General features: G+C 42.1%; 1 protein-coding gene across 15 annotated transcripts in view; it reads right to left on the reverse strand.

Annotated features, from left to right (window-relative positions):
* The window catches only part of IKZF2 (IKAROS family zinc finger 2), a 118,457-nt gene that overhangs the window by 11,189 nt on the left and 81,871 nt on the right, over positions 1-25,397 (reverse strand). For all 15 annotated transcript variants that reach the window (XM_085065715.1, XM_085065708.1, XM_085065714.1 and 12 more), the window contains 2 exons: positions 12,375-12,512; positions 4,630-4,773 (listed from right to left, as the gene is read on the reverse strand). In XM_085065715.1, the coding sequence (XP_084921841.1) occupies positions 4,630-4,773; positions 12,375-12,512 (282 nt within the window). The remainder of the gene's footprint in view (positions 1-4,629; positions 4,774-12,374; positions 12,513-25,397) is intronic.

A 25,397-nucleotide genomic window follows, 5' to 3' on the forward strand; every position in this document is an offset into this window, starting at 1 on the left:
GTTCTAACAGAGTATACCATAGGACACACTTTCCACAAAGTTCAAGAGACCATTTCAACGTCCCCCACAATCTGAGGTGCCTCACACCTACCCTGCAGCAGGGCTGCACAGTGAGAAACCCAAGCAACAGGTGCAGGGGGCTTGTTATGGTGGCACCTTTACAGCCACAATATGCTAATCCTTTAACCAGCAGAAAAAAACATCAAATGACAGCATGTGGCTGAGAATGAAGAATGAAGCCATTTACAGGGGCACTGAAGGGTGATCTTTGCAGCTTTTTCCCCTCAAAAAAGATTCTATCCTTTTTGGACTGAGAAAAAAGACATTCACACACCCCTTCCTTCCCATGTCTATTTAGGCAAGAAAATGAATAGAGAAACCACAGGTATAGCATAGTTTCACTCAGTAAAAGGCAAAAGCACCTTTCATTGATACAGGATAAATAAATACATAATGATGCTGAAGCTGGCTGGTACATCACTGTGTGAATCCAAACTCACATCCTTCTAACCTTTTCACATCAATGGCATGACAGATGTGCAAAACCAGAACCACATGCTGGTACACTATGGCAGTCATAGGGCATGCTATGCATCACAGCTCTCCTTGGAGGTGAACAGATTGACTGCTGCTTACACCAGGGCTCAGCTCAGCAGCACTGCTTTTCCAGTGGTGGCTTTGGAGTGCCAGGACAAGCAAAGCTCATGGAATAACTTCTTTTTAAACAGAAAAGGTTATATGTCTATAATACAAGATGCACATGCTCCTATGTGTTCACACATGCAATTGGCTAGCTGTTGACAGTTAACTTTTAAAGCTGATTTTATGAAGTCTGATAAATAATTCTGGTTGGTTTTCATTGTCTTTGTTACTTCACTTCCTTAGTACATAAAACCAGACTTTTTTTCAGCGGTGTAAGAGAATAAATTCAAGGAGTCTCTACTTACAAGTGGTTTGGCTACTCAAGAATTAAATTACTCAAGAATCTTCTTCTATCACCTTTTGCCAAAATTGCTTGGAACACAATGTGTATAAACCACCATAAGAAACAGAACTGTAATCCCAAATCTCTTCCAAACTGCATTAGTACATTTCAACACAGCTATCACTCAGCATTTTATTTTTGACTATAATAATTCACTCCACTTAGTGTGACTTACTCTAAACGATGCATAGAGAACAACCATGTTATCCTTACAGATGATGCATCACTTCTGCTGGGGAATTTAGCCCTGATTAGCAAGGTAATTAAATGTAAGTCTGAAGCAAAGTGCATGAATATTCCTACTCTACTCAGCAATGCTGTTCACATGCTACTGGCTGGACACCACACCATGTTTGTGTACCTCATGATGTGTACTCAGTGATGGTCCTGGTAATCCAACACGACCTGTGGATGATTCTTGCCATCAAACATCCTCTTTGCAGTGTTTTGCTGCTGTCTGACAGTCTGTGATGGCTGTGCTGCCACAGACAGGATGGACAGCTCTGTGATGGGATGTGGCTCCAGCCTCCCATGAAACAGTGCTGCTCCTTGCCAAGTGGGGCCAAAGTGGGACTGGAGGACAGCTCCAGGAGGCAAGTGTGGCTGGTGCCCACTGGTACCTGTCACTGCTCTGGCACCTGTATCATTCTTGTGTTTGGATAAAGAAATGGAGCTGGTGAGGGTCTGATCCAGCTGCCAAACATGCTGTCAGTCCTCTGTAGGCTTTATAGATCAGGAAATATTACCCATCCTTTATGGGGCGCTTGGATAAATGATGCAAACCTTATTTTGATTCCTTTCATCATCCATGTTTAGTTACTCCAGCACAGACAGCAAAGAAAGCTGTAAATTGCCAGTGACCTGAATTATTTATTCCTTTAATTATGAACCAGCTCCAAAGATGTCAGAGCCTGAGAAATGGAGTGCGACATAAAAAAAGTAAAATAAATGATAACATGGGAAAGAGAGGGCTTAAAATACAGAGCTCAGAAACAACCAACAAACAGTCCAATAGACCAGTACAACATGGTTTCCAAATTAAATTTCCCTTTGGCCAATTCTGTACTTAAAACCAGCTAAAGACCAATCGTTCTGAATTTTCATTTAACCTATGCTCAACTTCTATTTATCCTTGCCCTACATTAGTGAAATAGAAGAAGAAACATTCTCCCCTCTGGCCATATGACATTCAAATAAACCCTGAAACAGGTATTTGAAGGTAGATGAAAGCACACAGACACAGCTGTCCTGTGATACCTGTAGCCCATCTCATCAAGTATCTAAAGCAGCTGGAATGCTGGACACTTGGGAGAAAGCTGCAAGAAATGTTGGAGAAAGCCGTTCCAGCATCCCCCCCTGGGGAAGTTACTCCCTGACCCCCATTAACCAGAAGCTGACTGTAATTTGGCAGCCGGCTGATCTTCATCTGTTCTGAGACGCCCGTGTATTTTTAATTCTTACTCTAACAACCATGGTCTTATCGTAAGCCACATAAATGTCTCCTTTTGCATCCTGCCAGTTCTTAACCTCGGTGACATTCTGAGAGTAAGCTCTACATTCCAACTGAAAATACGTGAATCTGCTTCACGTGACCAGCCTGAAGACAGCTGCTTTTAATTGAACTGGTGTCTGCCTCTCCCTCATTGAACAAGAGCGAAAAGTACTCACACTCCTTGCACATCATGAGTTGTGCCTTCTGCCTCCACTATTTCAACTTGTTTGCTAAGACCAGTACCTCAAGAGCAGATATATAACCAAGTCTGTCACACAGAAATTAATTAATTCTATTTGCTGTACACTGCTTCCTTTCCTCCTGAAAATTCAGCCACAGGAGAGGCTGTGGTCCATAACCGAGGTCCCTTGGAGATTGCTGATCAGAAAGAGCAGTAAAGCATTGATAGATGTAGCATGCAAAGATTTCAGCTTATGCTTACATGACCTTCTCATAAACACCATTAAGTTGTTTTGGACAGGTGCCACACTTGCAGTATGCACAGGAAAATTTCCTGCAAGCAAGACAATCATTACACATTCTTCCTGATAGAGTGGAACAGCATTTAATTGGGGAGAAAAAGGGAAGAAAAGTGAGGTCATGGTGGAGGGGAAAAAAAAAAAAAAGGAAGGCAGCCAAGTGAACACTGCTGTTATTCAATCTAAACACTGTGATGCCACTAAAGATCAGAAAAATAAGATATGGTAAATATGAAAGGGTGTACTTTTTTCCTGTATCTGGATAATGATATGTTACCCCCATAGAAAAAAAAAATTATCCAACAACAAAGTAGTATAACCTGCTGAAGAGAATAATAATGTGGCACAGCATCTCTCAGGCAAGGATTTCCAATCAGTAAATTTACCTCTGAACACAACAACAACATACAGTCAATGGTGCGTGAGTGGACAAGTAAAATCACCTTTCTGGTCTAAAAACATAGCACCATGGGAAATGCTGATGTCTCCAAGAATTCCTCATGTGGGTTGTATCACTGCTGGCCCAGCCTTGGCTCAGCACTGATATTTGGGAATGGTCACTGACCGAGAGCAGCCAGGTCAGTGTGTCAGTCCCCCCAGGTGAGCTGCTGCACGCTGCTGGCCCCCTGCTATTGCAAACCATGTCGATTACTTACAGCCACCTTCAGGGGTGATTGAACAAATCCATCTGCATCTGCATTTAGCTGAGGGGCAACAACTTTTCTAAATGGCTGTGCTAATTGCTTAGCACAATCAGAATCCTGTGATACTCTCTGTAAGTGTCCTTAGTGTAGGCAGAATGAGACACCCTTAAGTTCTGTGTGACTGTCCTTCCAGGGAGTGAGCATGGAAAACGCCTATTACACGACTTTAGAGTCTGACACTTACCCCAAACAATTCTCTGTTCCAGCTTCCCTCCTAAGAAGTTTTGCACTGCTTCAGCAGCAGTAAAAAGAAGCTTTAAGTTACAGCTCAAACCATCTAAAATGCTCCATATTGTCACCTGTTACAAGCTGAATAATTTTACTATGTCAAGACACAAAGCAAAATATGAATTCTTGACCTAGGATTCTAAATCTGGTAACTAAAAGCCACCCTATGCTGTTTCATATTCATACATTAGTAAGTTTATTGTGTGCAGGGTGCTGCACTCGGAGCAAGAACTTTTTCTTCCAACACAAGGGACGTGATTTACTTCCTCATGCCAGTATTATCAGACCAGTTGTTGCCAAGTGTCAGGAATTTAATACAAATTAGAAGTCTTGAGATACTTGTTTGTTTTTTTTAACACATATGGAGACAGATAATTATATGACAGTCTTAGCTTGTTTTTGTTTTTCTTTTTTTTCTGCAGCAAGAAGAGGGAAGATGACAAGTCTAATTCTCAAAAGGACTAGAGAAAAGTTAAAAAACCAAACAAAACAGCATTAAACAAAAAGTTCAAGGTTTTCTAGTGCATTTCATGATCGTGGATTTCACTTTTAAATTCTCTGGATTGGTAAAATGAATTCAATAACTTTCATGCTTTTTTGCTGTGATTTAATCACCTTCATTGTTGTATCAGAACCAAGCTGTAAGAGGGCTACTTTCCCCCCTGTTCTTTCAGCTATTACAAATAGCAAGTAACCTATATCCATGCACTGAAAACAATAAAAGTTGTATTTCCAACTTACCCACAAACTTCTGTGGGGTGGAGCTTTTACGCTTTCCCATGTTGCTTGTCAGCTTCTCTATAACAGCAGGTCTCTCAAAAGGCACCACAGAAATATTGTTGTCCATCACAGGCTCTTGTTCCTTACAATCTTCCAGAGCAGGTACTACATAAAACCAAAAAATTGTATCAGACAGGTCTGGTCTTTCTCCACAGACAATACAAATCCTTTCAGCCCTGCTGACTGTGCAACACAACATAAAGCAAGGTGTGAGAACCGTCTGGGCATCAAGACAGTGATCACCTGTAAGCAGAGCCACATTCACAAAACACTTCTTTGGGATCTTCTGATTTAGCAGAAATCCAACTTTAAGTGTTTTTTAAAGGATTTGTTTTGTTCTGGAAACTCAAGATCACCAGCAAGGAGGGGAAACTTCTGAAAACTCACTCTGTAGGTGACATTTTGTGTTATTCTCTCTTCAATACGGTCACCTGTCACCAGTGTAAATGTTTAGTTATCCTTCTATGTGTATTCCCTTAACTTCACGTTTACTGTACAACATAATTACTCTTATTATGATCTTTTTGCACTAATCTCAATGATTAAAAATCCCACAAGGCATTTATGAGTTGTGTTAGCTGGGCCTGGCTGTGTGTTCCTTAAGGGGTTCTCAAATGAAGGATCACTTTGCTAAAGCGTAGTTCCTCTCTCCACACTGTAACAGGACTGTAAAATCAACACACACTGTACTGGAATTACAGGATTAACATCCCATGGAAATTCCCGTCAGAATCAAATGCAGAAACTACCCATTTTTTGATTAATATTTTATCTCCTCAAGCACAAATCTAACAATCTGTGAATAGAGGTTTTCTGCATCTGTCTTACCACCTCTTTGTGATCAGCAGGGAGCATTCCTGTGCTAACTGCATCAGGGGAATGCTCATACACTGTATTTGAGACAAACCCAAAAAAATCAAGAACTTCTTCTGTCTTTACTCACTTCACTCTGTCATTTTTTGGTTTAAGGAACAAGATACTAAAGCTAAAGAGTAGGAATTGCACAGGCTTCTGACCAGGGTAGTGAGCAACTTGCACAGGGTTTTATGTCACTTGCTGATGTAATCATTCATCAAGTACCTACAAAGTACTTTGGTTTTGTTGAGCACCCTCTTATAATCACCAAGAAGGGTCAGTGGTACCAGACTGTGGATCAGGCCTGGAGAGTCCCAGTCATTTGCAATATACATCAAGTGTGTAGCTCTGCTCTGCTGCTATGAGTTTAATACCAGGCCTAATTGTCTTGCATTAATCTTCAGAAGGCAGCAAGAAAAACCTGAGAGGGATCAGCCACTAGTCCATGTGCTAATGGCACGGTTGGGGTATAAAGAATGGATGGCAGAAAAACAGAAACCGGGGTGATCTGGCACAGACTTCCTACAGTTTGTAAACTGAGAGGAACCCATAGCATTCTCAGCCTCAGCCAGGCTCCCAGTGAAGTGCTGGGTGCTGCAGAGGTGGCAGAGAAGGACTAGCACCCTCCTGTTCTGCCAGCCCTCCTCCGGTCTCTCACCATGGCAGCCTTTTGTGTCACTGACACCTTCTCCCAGACAGTGCCATAAATGAACACCAGCAGCCCACTTTCCTCCCATGTAACTGCACTACCTTCAGGATCCTGACATGGAATAATCACCCCTCTGCTCCTAAACGCAGCTGTTTGCTAGCACATAATATATGAAAAATGGGGTGATAAAAGCCTTGTCTCTGCCTTCTTTCTAGTAAGGAAGAGCAAATACCATGCAATTACAAAACAGAGTATCTGCTCAGGTGAACTTCTCAATTCAGACATCCATAATAAGAAAACATGGCAATTTATTCATTTGATTCCATTTGTGCCTCTGCTGCTATGGAAAGCTGAGTACTTTGAGGCTTAGAATCTACCATATGCTATAAAATGATTTACTCTGCTGCTTTTTTATTTGTACAGGATGCTCCCCCTGAGAAACACAATGGTTTCTCATTTACAAGACAGTCCTGCTGGCATCACTGAAAGGGAGGGGAAAAAAAGCATAAATATGAAATGAATCTAGTGTTGCAACAAAATGGGATGCAGTGTTCAAGTGACCTAATTAATGCCCAGTGCAGACTGGGAGGCTTGGAATACTTTAATAGCTAAGGGTAAAGTTTTAAGGTTAATTAAATACCGTGCTTGGTCAGGAGCTATCGGCACTACTCGAGTATTTACCAAGGAGATTTGGGAAGAAAGGAAAGATTATGTCTGCTGATTTTCCCCAGGAACTGGCATCTCAGTGTCCTTTTTGGCTTCCCCAAGCTCAGTGGCTGCATGCACACACACGCACACGCCGTGAGAATCCCGGGATCTGACTGCCATGGGCCACATCCACCTGGGTGCCACTGCAAGGATTTCCAGACCTTGGTGCACAGACACATGAGGCTGGTGGTGTGGTCCTGGGGGGGGTGCACTGGGCTCTCAATTCCTCCTAGGAACACCTGCTCAAGGCATCCTGAACCAATTTAAAGCTCCCTGATTACCTTCACAGACATCTGAACAAGCCCCAAATGTAGTGACATTTGTATGGTCTTATAACAATTAAGTAATAATTAAATAATTCTGCTGCTGGGCATATGTGTGTAAAATTTCCTACACAGAATTTGAAACCTTTCCTCCATGAAAAATGAATAGTGCTAAAAAAGACATCTGCTCTTCTCTAAGTCAGGCAAAAATCCTGCTTGGACGAATTTTAAAAGTAAAATCATCAACAATAAAAGCATTTTCTTTTCTATCTTTTATGCTCAAGGTACCTTTTCCCACCTCAGAACCCAAGTCTATAAACCAGAGCATGGGTCTTTTGCAACAGAATCACTGAATCACACTAATATTTATATTACAATGGAAATACATTACCAGAGGGTGTTATGCAGATTTCCTGGGAGAAGGGAAAGAAGGAAATAGTCTAGTTTCTGAAACCATTTGCATGGCAGGCAAAACTGGACCAAACAGATGAGATGTCCCATTTTAGAAACCCAAAGAGTTAAATATTACATTGAAAATTCTAGATACATTAATTTTAACTTCAATTTTAAAAATACACAAATAAAGGAGAAATAGCCCAGCCTTTTTTTTTTTTTCTTTTTTCTTTTTTTTGGAAAACAAAATTAGAAAGAGGAGAAGCAAACTGATCACACACAACTACCAGTTCTCACCAATCAGCTGTTCTGTGGTAGAAGCTCATGCACAAATTCACTCAGCAGTAAATGCAATTCCTATTTTGCTGTAGTACATCCTACCTCATTACCTTGGTAGTGAGAGCAACCAAAGAACAGCTGACAGGATATAACTAGCTCAGATACAGCAACTCATTTTATGCTGAGAATTTACAGTCTCAGCTCAGGAAGGATTTTTAATTCTACAAATCAAACTTCCAGCCCAGGAAAGGCCCATGTTTGTGTATGTTTCTGTTCTTCATCAGCTGTCAGGGTGTGCTCCTGGATCGCCCATGGAAAAGTTCACCACCTCTGACACTGTCCATAATCTCAATTGCAGTTAACCCAAAATGTTGTTTCTAAGCCCTAACTCTCAATTCACAAACTTGGATAGTCTTCAGAACCGTATTTCTTTTCCTGAAGACACTGGTCTTTCAATCATAGTGCTAAAAGTGATTATCTTTAACTTTTTACTTCTTAATTTGTAAGAAACCACACGGACTATTAAAAAAAGCTTATGCTGTTCCAGTGAGGAAAGAATAGGGGAAAAAAGAGAAGTAAGAAAATTACCCAGTGTGTGTTTTGCTGATAAATACTTTTGTGTGCAGACACCAGACACTGGGCTAAGTCTCAGCTGGTATAAATTAGTATTACTCCATCAACCTCAATTTCCTTTCCAAAGCTCACAATATTGCTATTTAAAAGAAGTGTGTGTGTGCAGAGAAATGACAGGAAATATTCCCATGGACCCTGGTGTGAAGTGTCCTGTGGGACCAGCATTTTAACGATGTTTTAAGCAACTATGTAAGAGGGAAAGACACAAGGCCATTGTGTGTTTTATGTGGAGCTGGCCTTTGAGCCTCGCACAGCCTAGGGCTAGGCTTCTTTCTCCTTCTCCTGAAAGGAGTACCCTTCTCCACTCCCCTGGAAGAATTTCCCTGGACTTTTTGCTTTGTGGCGGTGCAGAAGAACATAACTAGGTGTAAACCACAGCTAGCCTTCAACATTTCTCCCTGTGCTTTTCTGCAAAGGTCATGCTCTTGGCATTCAGGGACTGTTCCTTTTGTCACCCCCAACATGCAGCTAGGAGACTGCAAACTAATTTCTCCTTCCAGAGCCAGCTCTGCTTAGCTGAAAATTTTCAACAGCAAAATCATGGGATCTCTCTTGCAGCATCTGTCCTGCTGAGCAGGGAATGGGAACACAAGGAAGGGCAGCTCAGCAAGCAACTGGCACCCTACAAAAGGGATGGAGTGAGACCCAGAGACTTGTACATTCCTTTCCACTCCCCAAAATTAGCCCTCCTTCGTCTCCTCTTGCTTCCCCCTGTGGCTTCAGTCAGGTGATCTAGCCATCTGCAAGACAGAGATAATTGAAAGCACCAAAGTAGATGTCTGCAGCATGCCTGTAAACTGATGGGCTTGAGCACAATGCTTGAAAAAAATCCAAACCCTCTAGGGGCTGCTTCCAGTTTTCTGGAACAATTAGTCTCCACAGAAATAATTTGGATCGGTACTTAGCATTGGCCAGTGCTGGTGTTGTTAAAGCAGGATGAGCAGGATGCTGGTAGGGATAAGAAAATCCCCACCTCTCCCTATTTGGTGCAATGGTGAAGTTGTGAGCAGGTGTCACACCAAAACATACTCCGAGGCTTCAAAATGCTCAGCGAAAACAAAACACCAAGGATTTGGAAAGAGAGTAAAGAAAACTCAACCCCAATGGGATGCAAAATAAAAGTCTCCAAGGCATACTCTTAAGTCATCCTCAGGAATATAATTTCCATGTGTGACATGGGAAAGAAGGAAATTAATATAATTTTTTCAAGGTTAATATAAGGCCTAATGTTAAGCGGAGTAATCATTTTTGTGCTCTTCCCTGGTGTCTTCACAGTACCGGGAAAAGGACTTTGCTGCAGACCTCTGTGGGTCGCTGCTCATGATCCTTCATGGGTGGGAGTGATGCTGGGATGTGAGCTGAGATTTATTACTGGTCCCAGCTGAATCTGGAGCTCCCTGGCGCTGCCTGTCCTCGCTGTGCCCTCACTAAACAACTAAATGAAGGCAGTGGATCAAACATCCCCTTAAACATTCACCAGGGGAGGCACAGACATATTTGCCCGGAGGAGAAAGAGGCACTAGTTGAATTCAGAGTGCTGTTTTAAGCTAATTTTGTTGAGAAAAGTGAAGTGGTTGTGTGAACATTTCTATTTTAAGCCCAAGCAAAGTCAGTCAGGGTGTAAATAAAAGAACTGTCCACATGGGGTTTGCACTGGTTTAGCTTCAGGTGGTAGAAAAATCAATGCAAGGTCAACCACTGCAGCTTCCTTGGGTAGACAAGGTTAAGGACTTACCCTTCTTGTCATGGCATTAGGCAGCTTAGAAAAAGCTTTAGATTTCCTCTGAATTTTTAAAATTTATTTTAATTTATTATTTTAATAAATAACTATGAAATAGAGCAGATATTGAATGGAATTTGGGAAGCTCCTCCACAACAGGATCTCACAGCTATAGCAGCCTCCTGTTACTCCCTAAGGAAAGACTGACTGAAGGCATCGCTCCCTGGTTAACAAGACAGGCACATCCTTGTTGCACAAGGAGTGAGTGATTTGTTGGGAATTAACCCAGTGGTACAACTCCTGCCTAACTGACCAAGCCCACAACAGGTACCTCCAAAGAGCAAAACTGAAAAAACTGCCTTTTCATTGACTTTTACCAACAGAAAGCCACCTCAGGCAGATAACCACTCACTTCAGTATCTTTAAAATCAACCATGACATTTTAAATGTTGATTTTAGTCTCCAGGGTGTCTACAAAGAAAGCAATTATTTAATAGAGATGTAGGAATATTTTGGCAACGTGTACTAAAAATATCTGGTGTACCCTTATAGGCTTAATTGGTCATGGGAAAGTACTATTTAAAAATTTTTGGAGATTTTTGTGACCAAAATATAGCTTATATTAGCAATGCTGTATAGATTTTACTTCAGCTTGCATTTTCAGGTTTTTAGAAATGATTTTACAGAAATAATTTCCAGAAGAAGCCATATGACTCCACTTAACAATGAAAAGCAAAATGGAAAAAAAAAAGTGGGAGTGTTCTTTTGCCTTTTCATTTACCCACAATCTAACTTTTTTTGGTATTTGTAGGTATATGGTAATTTTTAATCAAAATGGAAAATATACCATTTTTATATTTTCTGAGTAGTAAAAAATTTTAAACCCTTCAAGTACCAAACATCTAAAGTCAACTTTGAAAAGTTTAAAGAAGTTCAGTTTTAGAAGAGTTTGTGAGACACTAATTTTGAATAAAATTATAACCATTTTTGGACAGCTACCATTTAGCATTTAGTGCTACAAATAAGCCTTCAACCCTGCAGTCTGAGACATTATGCTCATTATCCATACTAATAGCTCCAGAAATTTCTGAAAACAAATTCACAGAGTTTGACATTTCTTGCTTTCAACCATCTTTTTGGCAATCTTCAGTCCTTATGTATATTAACACATGCAGTGTTAGTTAACATATTAATACTAGCAAATGTAAATGCATACAAACATTTTTTTGTTATAATTACTTTCTACAACACTATTGAATTTAATTCTGCTCTAGAGATTTTTACATCCATCCCTCCCTATTTAGGAGGGATAATATTACAGAGGGTAGAAATAATGACTTATGAATACCTCTGCCATCCTTATCTTCTCTAATTATCACTCACTCTCAGAAAGGAAGGGGAAGGGAATCATATGTTTTATACATGGCTTGACCCTCTACATAAGGACATGGAGCTGCTGGAAAGAGTCCAGAGGAGGCCCTGGAGATGCTCCAAGGGCTGGAGCCCCTCTGCTCTGAAGCCAGGCTAGGAGCGCTGGGAATGTTCACCTGGAGAAGAAAAGGCTCCAGGGATAGCTCAGAGCCTCTTCCAGTGCCTGAAGAGGCTCCAGAAGAGCTGGAGAGGGACTTGGGACAAGGGATGGAGGGACAGGACACAGGGAATGGCTTCCCACTGCCAGAGGGCAGGGAGAGATGGGATATTGGGAAGGAATTCCCCCTGTGAGGGTGGGGAGGCACTGGCTCAGGGTGCCCAGAGAAGCTGTGGCTGCCCCATCCCTGGCAGTGTCCAAGGCCATGTTGGACAGGGCTTGGAGCAACCTGTTCTAGTGGAAGGGGTCCCTGCTCATGGCAGGGAGTGGAACTGGAGGGTCTTTCAGGTCATTTCCAACCCAAACCATTCTATGATTCTGTGATACGACTTTTTGGGTAATTTTGCACAGATGACTTGGCTTTATTTTCATGTCTGCATATGCACACATACTAAAAAGTGAAATACTGACTTAAACACAATAAGCCTACAAATAGGGCTGTTAAACTGGACAGAGTGAGGATTTTAGCCCATCTTTTCTTCTCCTGCCTCTCTGAGTGTAAGCAGTCTCTAAGACGTGAGTGATGCAAAGACGAAAGGAAGGAAGAAAAACAGATGGAAAAACAACCGGCACGAGATGCTCCAAGTCCAAGGAGCTCAGAAGGCAGCTTGCACCCACCATGGTGACTCATGACCTGCCCGGCAGCCTCCAGACTGACATTCTGCAGATAGTTGTGGCAGCGTTCCTTGTGCTCCTCCAGAGAACTGCGCTGCTTGTAGCTCCGGCCGCAGTAGTTGCACTTGTGAGGCTTCCCCACTGCGGAGAGAATGAGAGCACCAGGTCAGATCCACCAGCCCGCTCTGCAACCAACAAAGCTCACACCTCTGCCACAAACAATTCTCATGATGGAAAGACACCTAAGAAAGGTTAGTGGAGCCCCAGGCCTTTCTCCCAGCCCCGTTTTCCCACCGCACACGCCTCCTCCCACCCGCCGGGTGCTTTGCCCCATCCGTTTTTCACACTAACGCTGCATCAGCAGAAGGAAAAGGAGGCGGCCTTGGTGGCAAAGCAAATAAACAGATGCCGAGAGGGGGAAAATACCAACCAGCTGAATCACACCCCAGCACTGCCCGCGCGTCACCAAGTCTCGTGGGAAAGAAACTTCTGAGGCCTTTGGCCCATGGCACAAACAGTTGCCTTCACAAAAACGAGCTGCCCCAGTGGCCTAATTCTTCTCCCAACTGTGGGGAAACCCATTACGTGGCTCAGAGGAGTTCTTTCAGTGAGAAAACTTTGCCAAAATTACTCAGGGACGGCTGGAAAATAAATAGAAAGTAACTTTGGAACAGCACTGTTACATGCCAGAACTGAACAACCACCAGTAATTCAGAGGCCAGATAATATTAAAAAATATTTAATATAAATATATATGTATAAAAATATAAAAGGCCATGTACAATGAAAATTAAGCCAGATGAATGCAAGACATAACTCCAATTTTTAATATTTTTCATTTTGTTCAGCAGCATTAAGCACGAACAGCAAATGCTTCTTAATACACGCAAAACCTGGCACCAAATTCTCATAAATTATATCCATTTCATAGTATGTCATTAAGAAACCACAAGAATGGCCTAGCCCAAGGCCAGAAAGCTAGCCAGAAGGTATTTTGCCAAGTGGTACTAATAAAGGCTTTTAATATAATTTAAACTTGTAGAACATGAACATTTATCCTCTAATAACTAAAGAGCTATTAAGTCAGTGCTGCAAGTCTAGTAAAACACCATGGGCTGCAAACTTCAGAGCTGGCTGATGGAAGGGGAAGGTCAAACTTCTTCCAGAGTTTTGAAAATCTTAGGTAAGAATTTTAGTTTCTGGCCAAAGAAATTGAGAACATCCTCTGTTGGATAATCTACATGTTTCTATTGGGTTTGTCCCAATATTGAAAGCTTCTCACAGTCATTTACTTAATGAAATCTGAGCTATACTTATTGCAGCCAAACTGCACTGTCACCACTGGGATGGGAAAACGCAGGGAAGCTGTAGGGGGACAGCCACAGCCAAGAAGGAGCTGGACAGAGGGCTCAAACACCAAAAACCCAAGTCAGGGCAGCTCTCTGGGCCCTTGGCAGGACCAGCACATGCCACATCACCCTATAAAGGAAGATGAAAAAGCCCGAGCTCATGGTACCAGAGCTGGTCCAACAGTTTCAAATGTTTCTGCCTAAGAAAAAAAGGATTTGATGAAAAGAATGTGCTTGCAGAAAGCTTTGGGTTTTCCCAAAAAATTCATGTGTGCATTTAGGTGACACAACCATGTTTGCCAGCAAGGGAAAAAAAAACCCACTTTTAGTAAGTATCCAAACTGTGGATTTCTTTATTTAGAGATAAGGCTTATCCTCAAGAAAGTGTGTCTTAGACCAAAGAGTTGTTGTGGCCTTTATTTTAGTTTGCTCACTTGCTTACAGTGTTGCCATAACTGATGCTGGTAATGGAATTCTCAGTGGAGGCCCAGCGTGAAACTCATTATCATTCCCAGAATAATTGCCCTTGATGTGAATGATCTGGATCAAGCCTCAGCTCTTAAACATAAACCAGCCAGCTCATTCTGGAAGCACCTTCAGGAAAACACACCAGAGGCTCCCCTGGATGGAAAGACTTTTATAATCACCATTACAATGCTTCATCGTGCATCTAGATGGCATCAATGTCTGTCAGTCTGACACCTTCATTAGAAGCTAATGTGGTGTCTAATAAAAAAATCCAGTGCAATGGAAGGGATTATGTTAACTGAGCTGAAGCAGGGCTGAATTAGCCCACCCAGTTTGGCTACACGAAGCTATCAAGCAACTTAGATAAACTGTAAGCCATAAGAAAAAGGGATGATAAGTTGCAGCTATATTAGGCAGCTACAATTAATTAAATTATTGTCATTTAACACAGAGAGAAATATTCTGCTACAAGCTCATATTATAAAAAAATTAATAATTGATTCAACAATCAAAAAAGAGGTTTTATTAGACCTCTTCAAATGTTTGCTCTCTGCATTGAAACCATTTTAGTAACTATTCACATACAACATGGCAGAGCTTTTCCGATGGTATCTCTGATGGTCAGCTAGCCAAATTCCATCAGATTTGAAGGTTAACAGAGATGATAAAAGGTAATGATAAAGACATGATTTCTACAGGCAATATGGGATTTGTGGAACATAATTCCTCAAGGAAAGAAATAGTCCCAGCACACACACTCTGGGGAGAAGATAAGAGAATAAACAACATGTGGCAAATGTTAGTCATGTTGCCTAATGCACAACTGCAAAGAATGAAGTTGGTAAGCACCAATTGAGTAGGATCAAGCACAACTCCCTTGGGTTCATTTCCCAATTCTGTCCCCCCTGGCTCTAGAAATGCAATCACATCATAGCCCCATAGGTGTAAAATCTGATTTACACTATAACACTACACAGAGTGACTGTGGCATGTGTTAAGGAGCAATTGATCAGGTCAGACCACAACGGAATCAGTTCTGATAGCAGGAGTTTGTGTCACCAGCAATTCTCACAGCCCGTTTGGTAAGAGGTTCAGTGAGCCAAGGCAGCAATTACAGTCTAGATTTTAGAAATTGTATCATTGTGACAAATGTCAAACCACTGAAATAGCTGCAAATATCCCCTTGTATTCTCAAAGAAGTTAATGGCAAAAAAAAAAAAAAAAGGAAGTGAATGTTGCCAGTGGGTGTACATTTCTATGTATTTCATATTACCTGATAGAAAGCTGCAAAAGTCTTTTAGAGAATTCAATTTCAGTGATAATCTCAACAGCGTACTTTGTTCCACATAACAACCCAACATAAAACCACATGACTGCCAAAAGAGATTTCAGCTTTTGTCAAATACTTTAGGGCAGGTAAACAGCAATATTCAAAATTTGCCCCTGAAACATGTAGCTCACACTACTGGGCATGAGCAGTCTCTGTCTACAGGGCATTGACTTGAGGGTAAAGAGTCCAACAGCACTACAGCTACCAAACCCCTCTCAAAACCCCCACTAAAGACAGGTGTTGCCACCACAGAGCCATTCCCACTGCGAAACCACTCCAAGTTTGCTTGATTTGAAGCTGTCTTCTCCAAGATCATCCCTGAAGACTGTGGTACACGGACACCACATTCAGCATCATACGCAAGCACCGCTAAATCAAGTTGGAAATCCCTGGTTTGGGTAATTATTCCGTTATCACCTTTTCAGGATCAACAATCAGATAAAAAAACTACGTCACTTATTCTCACAAAAATGACACGGCACAGTCAATGCAAACAAGCCCAAAATCTTGAGAAATCTTCAATTTGCTGTTGAACTGGGAAAGACCAGAGCCCTGGGCAAAACCCAGTGGCCACACCTATGAAACAGCTAACTTCAAGAAAATAAAAACCCCACTTTATATTTCTTACTGAAATGTCAGAATTTCCATGCATTTAAGCTCAGATTTGGACAGATGACAACATGGCACAGAAAACCCACGGTGGAATCTCAGCCTCAAATGGAAAATATTATGACAGTCACAGTGAAAAAGACATTTAAATTTGAAGTACACTTTTTACCCTGGAAACAGGTGAACCACTCGTCGAAATTCACAGCAAAACGGATTTTGCTTGTGAAATTAAAATGCTCATGTGGAGGGAGGAGGGGAAAGAGGAGGAGGAGGACATAAAAGCAAGGTGTTTCTGAGTTCGGAATACTTTGAGTCCTGTGGGTGAACTTTGATAGCTGAGAAGTCTGCGTGCAGCGACAATGAGATGGTGTAACTCTGAGGTCAATATTCAAGACAGAAAGCAGACTTGGGCCTAGGGAAACTTCTTTAAAGTCATAAAAAAAGGTCAGTGAAAGAGAAAGAGCCCGCAAGGCATTCACACAGCATTCTGCTCTCAAAAGAGATGGGAGTGCATAGCAGAATATAAAGTAAGTCAAAGGGAAACAACAAGGCATCCCAGGTACCACCTTGCCATAAGCATATAAAGCGAGAAAGGCTTATGGAAGAGGTTCAGAGCTATAATGCACTCTACTGAGCTAAAATCCTGCCTCCCTTAAGAGCACTGGGTAGTACATTGTCCTCCACAGCAATGCAGAGCAGAATTCCTTCCTGTCCAGTCGCCTATGTCCCAGGTCCTGACCACAGCTCGAGCACTCACATCTCCTGCTCACACAGGGATGGGCATTGTTGCCTGTGTGACATGGGCCAGCCCAGTCCTAGGAGCAGAGGCTTTGCACTGGGCTTTGCCTCAGATTTCCAGTACTTTTGCACTATTACCCTGGCCAGACTGTGGAAGTGAAGCCAGCCAGGATTTTTGCACTGTATGGCCATCTGATGTGGCTACTTTTGGTCTGAGGGAGACCCTCTGACAGCAGTGCACTGAGTGGGACTTATTTCTGTAAAATCTCAACCTCTGCTCAGCCCCTAGCACCCTAGAGCAGGAGCAAACACCACTACTCTCCAACTGAAGCTTTCTGAAGCAGTGTTGAAGTTAAAATGTTCTTTTGGGCTGATAATTCACAGATTCACACAGAATCAACTTGGTTGGAAAAGACCTTTGAGATCATCAAGTCCAACCTATGACCTAACACTACCTTATCAACTAAACCATGGCACTGAGTGCCACATCCAGATATTTTTTTAAACACCTGAGACCCTTCACCAGACTTGTTTCCCTCCTCTGGATGCATTCAAGCATCTCAACATATCAGTGAGGCTGTAGCATTCACCATCATAATCATAACCTTTATTAATTCACTAATTGTTTTCTTCCCTGAAACTGGAAGGTGCCTGAGTGAAGGGAACTGTTCTGCAGTTGCAAAGTGCCTTCAAAGCATCCCTTTGCCTTGAATGGGACTTATCAGAGTACAATCAGCTTTAACACAGAGGTAGGAAATGTGATTAAGGCACTGGATTGGGACTAGGGAGCATAGGGTTCAACTCTTGGTTACACTACAAATTTGTGACTGTAGGCAAGTTATTCTGATTTCCTGGCTTTCAATTATTCATACATATGATTAAGGTAATATCTTCCTTCTTCAAAGCATGCAAATGAACTCATGCACTTTGCCAGATGCACAGAAGCTAATTTCATGGAGTACTCACAAGTAGGGAGACACAGAAAAATAGCACCGCTACCTCTACTGAGAAATTAAGGACTTAATAATACACTGTGATTTTATTAGATATTGGAGTGAGCATTAAAGAATGGGAGGAGATACTTAGGATAGCACAGAGCAGAGGAACAATAAGAAAATCAAATCAGAAATAAAACAACATGTGGCATTGTGAGGCCGTGTGCTGCACAGAGACTTTTCAGACGGCGAAACAGTGAGCCCAGGGGGATGTCAAACGTCCCGAAGCTGGCGACATTTACCCCACACAGGATAAAAAAGAGAGGGTGCAATATTGCAGAAAGGTGGCTCTAACAGCTGCTATTGTCCTTCCCACCTGCAGTTCGCTATGCCGAGGAAGCAGTAGTGAGAGCCAGGGAGGAAAGGCAGAGCCGAGGTTTCAGCAGGAGGGCTGAGGCTGTGGAGATGCAACACGGTAGCTGTGCCTCGCTACTGTAATCAAACAGTGCACCTCACTTCTCTAGGGCTGCCTGGCGCAAAGCCTCACACACAAAAATATTTACATGAATAACAGACCCCTGAATGAACTAATCACAAAAAAAATTAGAGTGAGACCTAAGCCCATGCTGGCTCTGAGCAGCACGAAGCTTTGCAAAGGGAACTGCCTCCCACTCCGATGCTGTATCTCACTGCTGTGCTTAATGACTGTAAATGTGTTAATTGAAATTCATGGGGGCTCTTTGATGCATCACCCTTTTTTTTTTTTTTTTTTTTTTTGCCTGATTACACACACACACACACACAAAATACTCCTTATATACTGGAGTTCAGAAATAAGGTCAAATCCCACAACCAGCCAAAGATTGTCCAAGACAACCTGCATACAGAAGTCACAACATGTAAACATCTAAAATAAAGCTTCAGGCTGCTAGAGCACACAAACACATAGACTGGAGAAACCCAGTGTCAAATGCATCCTCTCCCGAGGGCCCAACCTGTGACATCTTAAATCTGATTTTCAGAAAGAACAAAATTTCTAGTCACATTACGAAAACTTCACATTAACTTTTTAATCTTCCCAGTCCAAGAGCAGGCAACAATACCTGGGCTATGTTTCAAGGAATGCAGATACATTTCTGGACCTTGTGGAGTTCTGATGTCTCCATTTTACAAGGACCTTTTAGATGAACATATTTTGGGCCAAGTATGAGGCCATGTTGCAAAGGCCTCGGTCACTAGATCATGCAGTAGAGGAGATCACACAAGTAGATTTACACTTAAAAAGATTTCTGGACACCTCAGAAGCTTCAAAACCCAAAATGCAGCAGTACAACAGGAGAAGCCTACCTTGCCTTTGGGCAACTGGTACTTTCTTGACTTGGAGCTCAAAATAGAGCACTTGACTGCCTTCATGACCTCATGGCCCAATTCCTCTTAGTCAACATTACTACCCATTGCCTATTGATATATACATGGCTGTTCAACAGCCACAACATTTTGTGAGCTTCCCAGCAAATGAAAACCAGTTTCTTCTGACTTTTTGCACAGTGGCAGTCAAAGATAAGTGATTTCTGTCGACAGCTACCAGTCCTAATACAGCTGGCAGCAAAACACCACTGGATACTTGTGGTACATCAGCACCCAGTGGAACAATGGCAAAACATCACACTTGAAATGCTGGTGTTTTCTAGACACACCTGCCTCTCCTATAAACACCTCCAGGGCACAAACCAGCAGCCTGACACCTGCATCTACCTGCCACTTGTTTACAGCACTGTCAAATGAGCAGAAAGCAGTGAGTACTGTACCAGTATTCAGTTCCCTTTCCATCTCCCATAGCAAGCAGTGCTGAACACCAGATTATCCATAAACCCTGAGGACTTTATCCATGCTACAGCTTGGCTGAAGTAAATGCACCAGTCAAGAGAAACTTTTCCTATCTGTACCCTCTCTGTATCAGCACACAGCCAGAACACAGAGTAAATCAGTAAATATCAGTGCTCAGGTACAGCATCTAAGTTGGGTGTTTATTTGTACCTTCAGGAGCTTCTGCCTGCAGCCTGTTATTACCTTAATAGATGTTTCAATTTAGTTTGCAGCTACTGGTGGCTCTGTTATATAATGACTCATTAGATTGTATTTATTTATTATCTGATCTGCAGAATTTTACAGCTAAAACAATGTTTCAATCTGCCACCAGGTTTATAAATAAATAGGTGGCCTTTTTGTGCCAGAAGTTTAACAAACAAACAAACAAACAAACAAACTCCTGTTTCATTGGCACAGTCACAGAACTACTGAAATCTTCCAGATTGCCCAGACATTCACACGGCTCCTGCCACAATCTTGCGGCACCCATTAAAACAGAAAAAGCAAGAATCTTACACCCCTTTTTTTTTTTCCTTTGCAGCACAGAGGACCATTCACTTTGCAGGATTGTATGTTGTATCCGTGTATGTGCGAAAAACAAAGGCAAAACACCTATGTGTACACACGCAAATAAATTATGCACCAAATCAAGGAAAACACAGATAGAGATGTTAATGCTTTTGAAAGAGATGAAATTTATGGGTACTTGCTCCAATTCTATGTCTCAAGAAACATATATTGCACTATATAGAAGCTCTCCTCACATATTTCTCATGTTTAACTATTTCCTTCATTCACAGCTGGCAAAAGGAACCTGACACTCAATTTTTAGTTTACATTAATGGCAATGAAGCATTCAGATTTCCCTCCCCACATATATTTGAAAATTTCAAGTGCCAATATTCTTCACTTGTGCTGCGAGGCCACTGACCTGGGTGCACTGTCCAAGTCCCATGCCAACATCTCCCACAGGTCCAGAACCCCAGCACTGGTGGGGTTCCCAGGAATTCTACATGGATTCTGATATGTTTAAATAATATTAGAAAAGGATTCTGTTTAGATAGCACTCTAGTGCTGAGATAAACTAACACAAACCAGGAAGTCCACAAAATAACTGGTGTTTTGTCACCTGGCTGGCTTAAAAGTGATGTAAAAGCAGCCACGTTTCCCACCACTTACTTTTAAAGGGGTAAAGGCCCTCCAAGGAATACCAGAGGTAACTTTGGAAAGGAGCCTCCATCCTGCAATGTCTCCATGCTATCTTGATGGAGGTGGGAATGGGCTGAAGAAAGAGGTTAAACCTTATATCTGTGTACTGTAGCTCTGTTCTTTCCACTCCACTTCAGCCCTTTGATATTATGTAAAGTTGACTTGATAAGTGGAGTGTTAATTGGTTCACAAGGCAAACCTTCCAAAATGTGCTCGTTGGTTTCTCTTCATTTTAACCCTGCCCCAGCAACAGAGTGAGCAGGAAAAATGAAAACAAGTTTAGGTTGGCCTATTGTTCCTCTCCCTGTCAGTGCCAGAGCTCAGCAGGAATGTCAGGCAGGAGGTGCCTGGAGAGCCACACGTCACGGCAAGCCGAGCTGCGGCTGCAGGTGGGGAGGAACAGCTCCCAGGGGCAGCACAGGGTGTGGGTACCTCGGTGCAGATCAGGAATGCTGCTGGACAAACACTCCCTTCACAAGTGCTTTTGTTTGGGGGTTTTTGTTTCCTCTTTGGCTAAAACAAATGCAGATATTGGGCTAGGTTTGTCTATGGAAGCAATACCCTGAAGCCAGCTCATATCAGCTGTGTGCAGTTTATATTTATTCTAAGTGCAGCTCCTTTGCATATCCTGCAGTAGCCCTTGAGCATTACAAAGACAACGAAGAATCTAAGAACTATTTGGAGGAGGCAGTGCCAAACAAAGTGCTACCAGGTATCCCACACTACATAAACAACAGGAAATAGAGAGAATACAGCATGTTTAGCTTTCACTGTAACACTAGATATGTTTTCTTCTGCATAAAATCACTGAGCAAGCCCTTAACTCATTTCTTCTCATCCTGTGGCAATGAGCTCCCCTGTTCCACCTACATGCTCCTGCATAAGGAAAAGCATCTTTTAGCACCTGACATCTTTCAGTTTTATGTCTCATATTAGCAGGTAGGAAGAACACACTCCCTTCCTGTAAGTCTTCCCTTTTCTTGTCACTGTCAGAAACAAAGTTTTGGAAAGAAACTATTAAGACCAAGCTGTCATGAAGATAACAGCAACTTGGGAAGAGTAATACTGACAGCTCCTCTTCTTTTCTCAACCACTGATGTTGGGAGTTTTCACTTATTTTGATCAAGGCCAACAGTGAAGGGAATCTTGCTTCCAAAAGCAGGTCAGGCTGTGAAACTAATAGGCTCCTTTGGGACATGAAAATTGTAATTCACACTTTTCTAGCTGCCCAGGAATCAGCGTGGCCCATGCCTTCATGTTACCCTCATCAAGACCTGCTGTTCAGGCATGTGGTTTTGCCATGTCTTGCACCAGTGTCAAACGAGGTGAAAGAGCAGGAGAGCTGACTATGTCCTTCCACCTGTGCAGCCTCCCCATCCCCTCCTCTTGCTCTCTGCTTCACAACACATGTATTTATCACCAACGATGCAGAGCAGCTCAGAATAAAGGTGGGACTTTTCTCACCTACACCAGTGGTTTTTACTGCTCCATGTTCAAAATTAACCATAGTATTTGGCAGGAGGAAGTCACAACTATTTAGTAGGAAAACAATTCTTAGCATAATGAATATTAAAAGTAAAGGTATCTTTTAAAGGATGATGGAATCCTTGAAGAGAGGCATCTGAGATCCTGGACAGCTTCTGTTCTGGCAAAAACCTCTGCATCGTGTCTAAGTCTAATATTAGCTACATTAATCTTTTGTAAGTAATAAAATTCTGCAATTCCTGTTAGTCTCAATATTTTTCCTAGCTGTTTTTAGGGGGGTGGTGGTATTTGTTTGTTTTAATACAAAAAATAAATAACAGCAATTCTAAAATACTTCTTAATACCCAGGACTTTTTAGATTTGTTCAGTAGAGAGAATGAGTAGGAAGGGAGAGAGGAAGGAAAGATTTGGGGTCTTAGGATGTTTCTTTTTTGGTGCAATTAGTTTTGCACTACAAGTCCTGGATAGATTCAAAAACTAATTGTGACTGAAAGGGAGGTAGACAAAATGAAAGGGAATTAAATATGAGTGTGAAATTAAACCAAAAGGAAGAAAAAGAAACGAAAGGAAGAAAAATCAAGTGCTTGGGCTGAAAGTAAAGACAAAAAAGCTGGACAACAGAAAATAGCTCTCTAAGACTCCAGAAATACTTTTAAAAAGTTTCCTGTAAAAGCAGGGAATTTAGGAAACTCCGAATATACTTAACTACATTCCCTGATTTAAAAAAAAAAAAAAACAACAAAAAAACCCCAAACCATAATAAAGGCTTCACTAGGCTCTTTGAAATAGGTGATTTCACCTAGAACTCTGAATCGAGAGTGAAAGGATGTAAATTCTCCTGTTCCTCAATACCTGGGAGAAAACTAATCTTTATCATTTTCTTACATCTATTATTTTAATTTGTGTGGAAAGTCTTGTAACTGAGTCGGCAGATGGGAATTGAGGACATCTGGGTTCATTCCCACCTGTGACACTGAAGTCTTGCCTTTGTCAAGTCCCTTTTTGTTGGCCCCCTGGGCTCCTCTCCTGCTGAAGGTGGCTGGGCAGTAAACCTTCCTCTCCTCTCGTCTTGGGTTGAACTCTGAAAAATGACTGTATCTCACCAAGAGTTACACATTACCTGACACAAAATGGCTCTTTCCCTTCTCTTCACTGAGGTGTGATCCTATCCCAGGGCCTGCACTCCAGCACTTCATGCTGATCAAGGCAGAAACCTTGTGCTCTCACCCAGAGCTGTACTTGCAGCCTCTTGAAGTTGGCTCATTTTCAGCCCTTGGAACTAACTCACTGCTCACAGAAGACCATATGAACATAATGGATACATTTTTCACGATATAGCTAACATGGACATTTTACTATGGCACGTAAAAGTCCAACAAAGCACTTTTCCTGGTGGATGATCTGCACTCACAGCTGAGCAGCTTCATTCCAACACAAGATGCCAAAAATCAAGGCTTTGATGCTGCCTGATGGAAACGAAGCTGTGTATAGTGAGACACACCTGATCCTACAGCATTAGCAACACCTGCACTTTCACCCCAAGTCAGACACGATACTGTGAATATTGTGCTTTCCTTCAGCTCCCAGCTCCTGGACTCAGGTGACCAAAGAGGAAAATTTAACTTGCATGTTTGCTCACTCACTCCCTTCCCACTCATGAAACAAATATTGTAAGGTAAATAAAAAGGCCAGTTTATCACCTTGCATTCTCATTTGCAAATATCTATGATATGGGAGTCCAGATTTGCGATGTTTTAATTCCTGGGGTCAGAAACTCATCAACAGTGTAAACTCTGAGGAACTGTGGTAATATCCATGGAATTTCTTCAGAGCAGTAAAACTACAATTGATACCAAAACCTCAGTCAAAACCACTTCCGTGAGCCACCTATTTTCCTGCTGGAAATTTTCCACTCCTCTGTTGTTTCAAAATTCAGTGGAATTAAGATGGATTTTCTCCCTACGTGTTCTCCAACTTACGCCTTAAGTAATTTCCCTGTTCCATCCTGGTGTTTTATAGGAATAAAACTAGTATTATATATTAATCACAGAATAAGGTGTCTCCTATAAAAGATATCACTCAATTAAGAACACATTCCAAGAGGCACATTCAGTGTGCATTTACAGTATAGGCTCTATACTCAGTACACTGACTGTATCAGTTTTTGTTTTCATAACCTATTCCTGACACCCAACAAGAACTGGGAGTGCTGCTCCAGGATTTGGCAAGAAGGAACAGGCTGTGGATGAGCAGGTTTCTCTGACTCACCTACACGGATCAACAAGGAAAAATAAAAGGGAGAGGGTGGGGATTGCAAAGGGAAAAAAAAAGAGAGAGAGAGGAGTGACGTGTTCCTTTGGATGCAGTGTGTAATGCTGCTGGCAGACTGCCTGCTCCGGTGCCACAGAGTTCCAGACATGCCAGTCCAGCTGACTCAGCTCTTTGGAAGAAGGAAAGGGAAGGGAGAAATTTCTCAAACGTTTCTGATACCTGAGGGACAGGGATCTCTGGGCTCTCCTCGATGATCTTTGAACCCTACCCTCACACCAGGAACTTCAGTGGTGTCCCCAGTGGGGTATTAGAGACGCCCACACGATAACCCTGCTCAGAACTGCTCATGTTTGTACCAAATCCTGCCTCTGCGGCTGTTGGAAAATTCATCAGCACAGCTTTATCCCACAAACCAGAAATGTCAGGCCTTTCCTAGCCAAGGCTAACTGCTCTCAGACAAGACACTGTCTCCAAGGAAACGAGCAAAATGCAGGCACATGAAGGGTATCCAAGTGAGAGAGAGTCTATGGCCCGTGTCACTTTTCTATATAAAAATCTCAACATCAGATTCTCCGCAGTGTATTTTTTGCATGTGATTTATTTTTTAGAAATACCTTGAAGCCCTTAAATCGTCCAGGCTCTGGCTACCTGTAAAAGGCCAGCTCTACCCCACAAGGCAGCACCCAGCAGGAACAGCTCCAGTCCTGTTTGGCTGGGGGGTACCCCATGCTGTCATCACAGAATGGTTTGGGATGGAAAATCA

The sequence above is a fragment of the Lichenostomus cassidix genome, chromosome 7 (assembly GCF_008360975.1).
Source record: "Lichenostomus cassidix isolate B80296 chromosome 7, HeHo_3.0, whole genome shotgun sequence".
NCBI classification, from domain to species: domain Eukaryota; kingdom Metazoa; phylum Chordata; class Aves; order Passeriformes; family Meliphagidae; genus Lichenostomus; species Lichenostomus cassidix.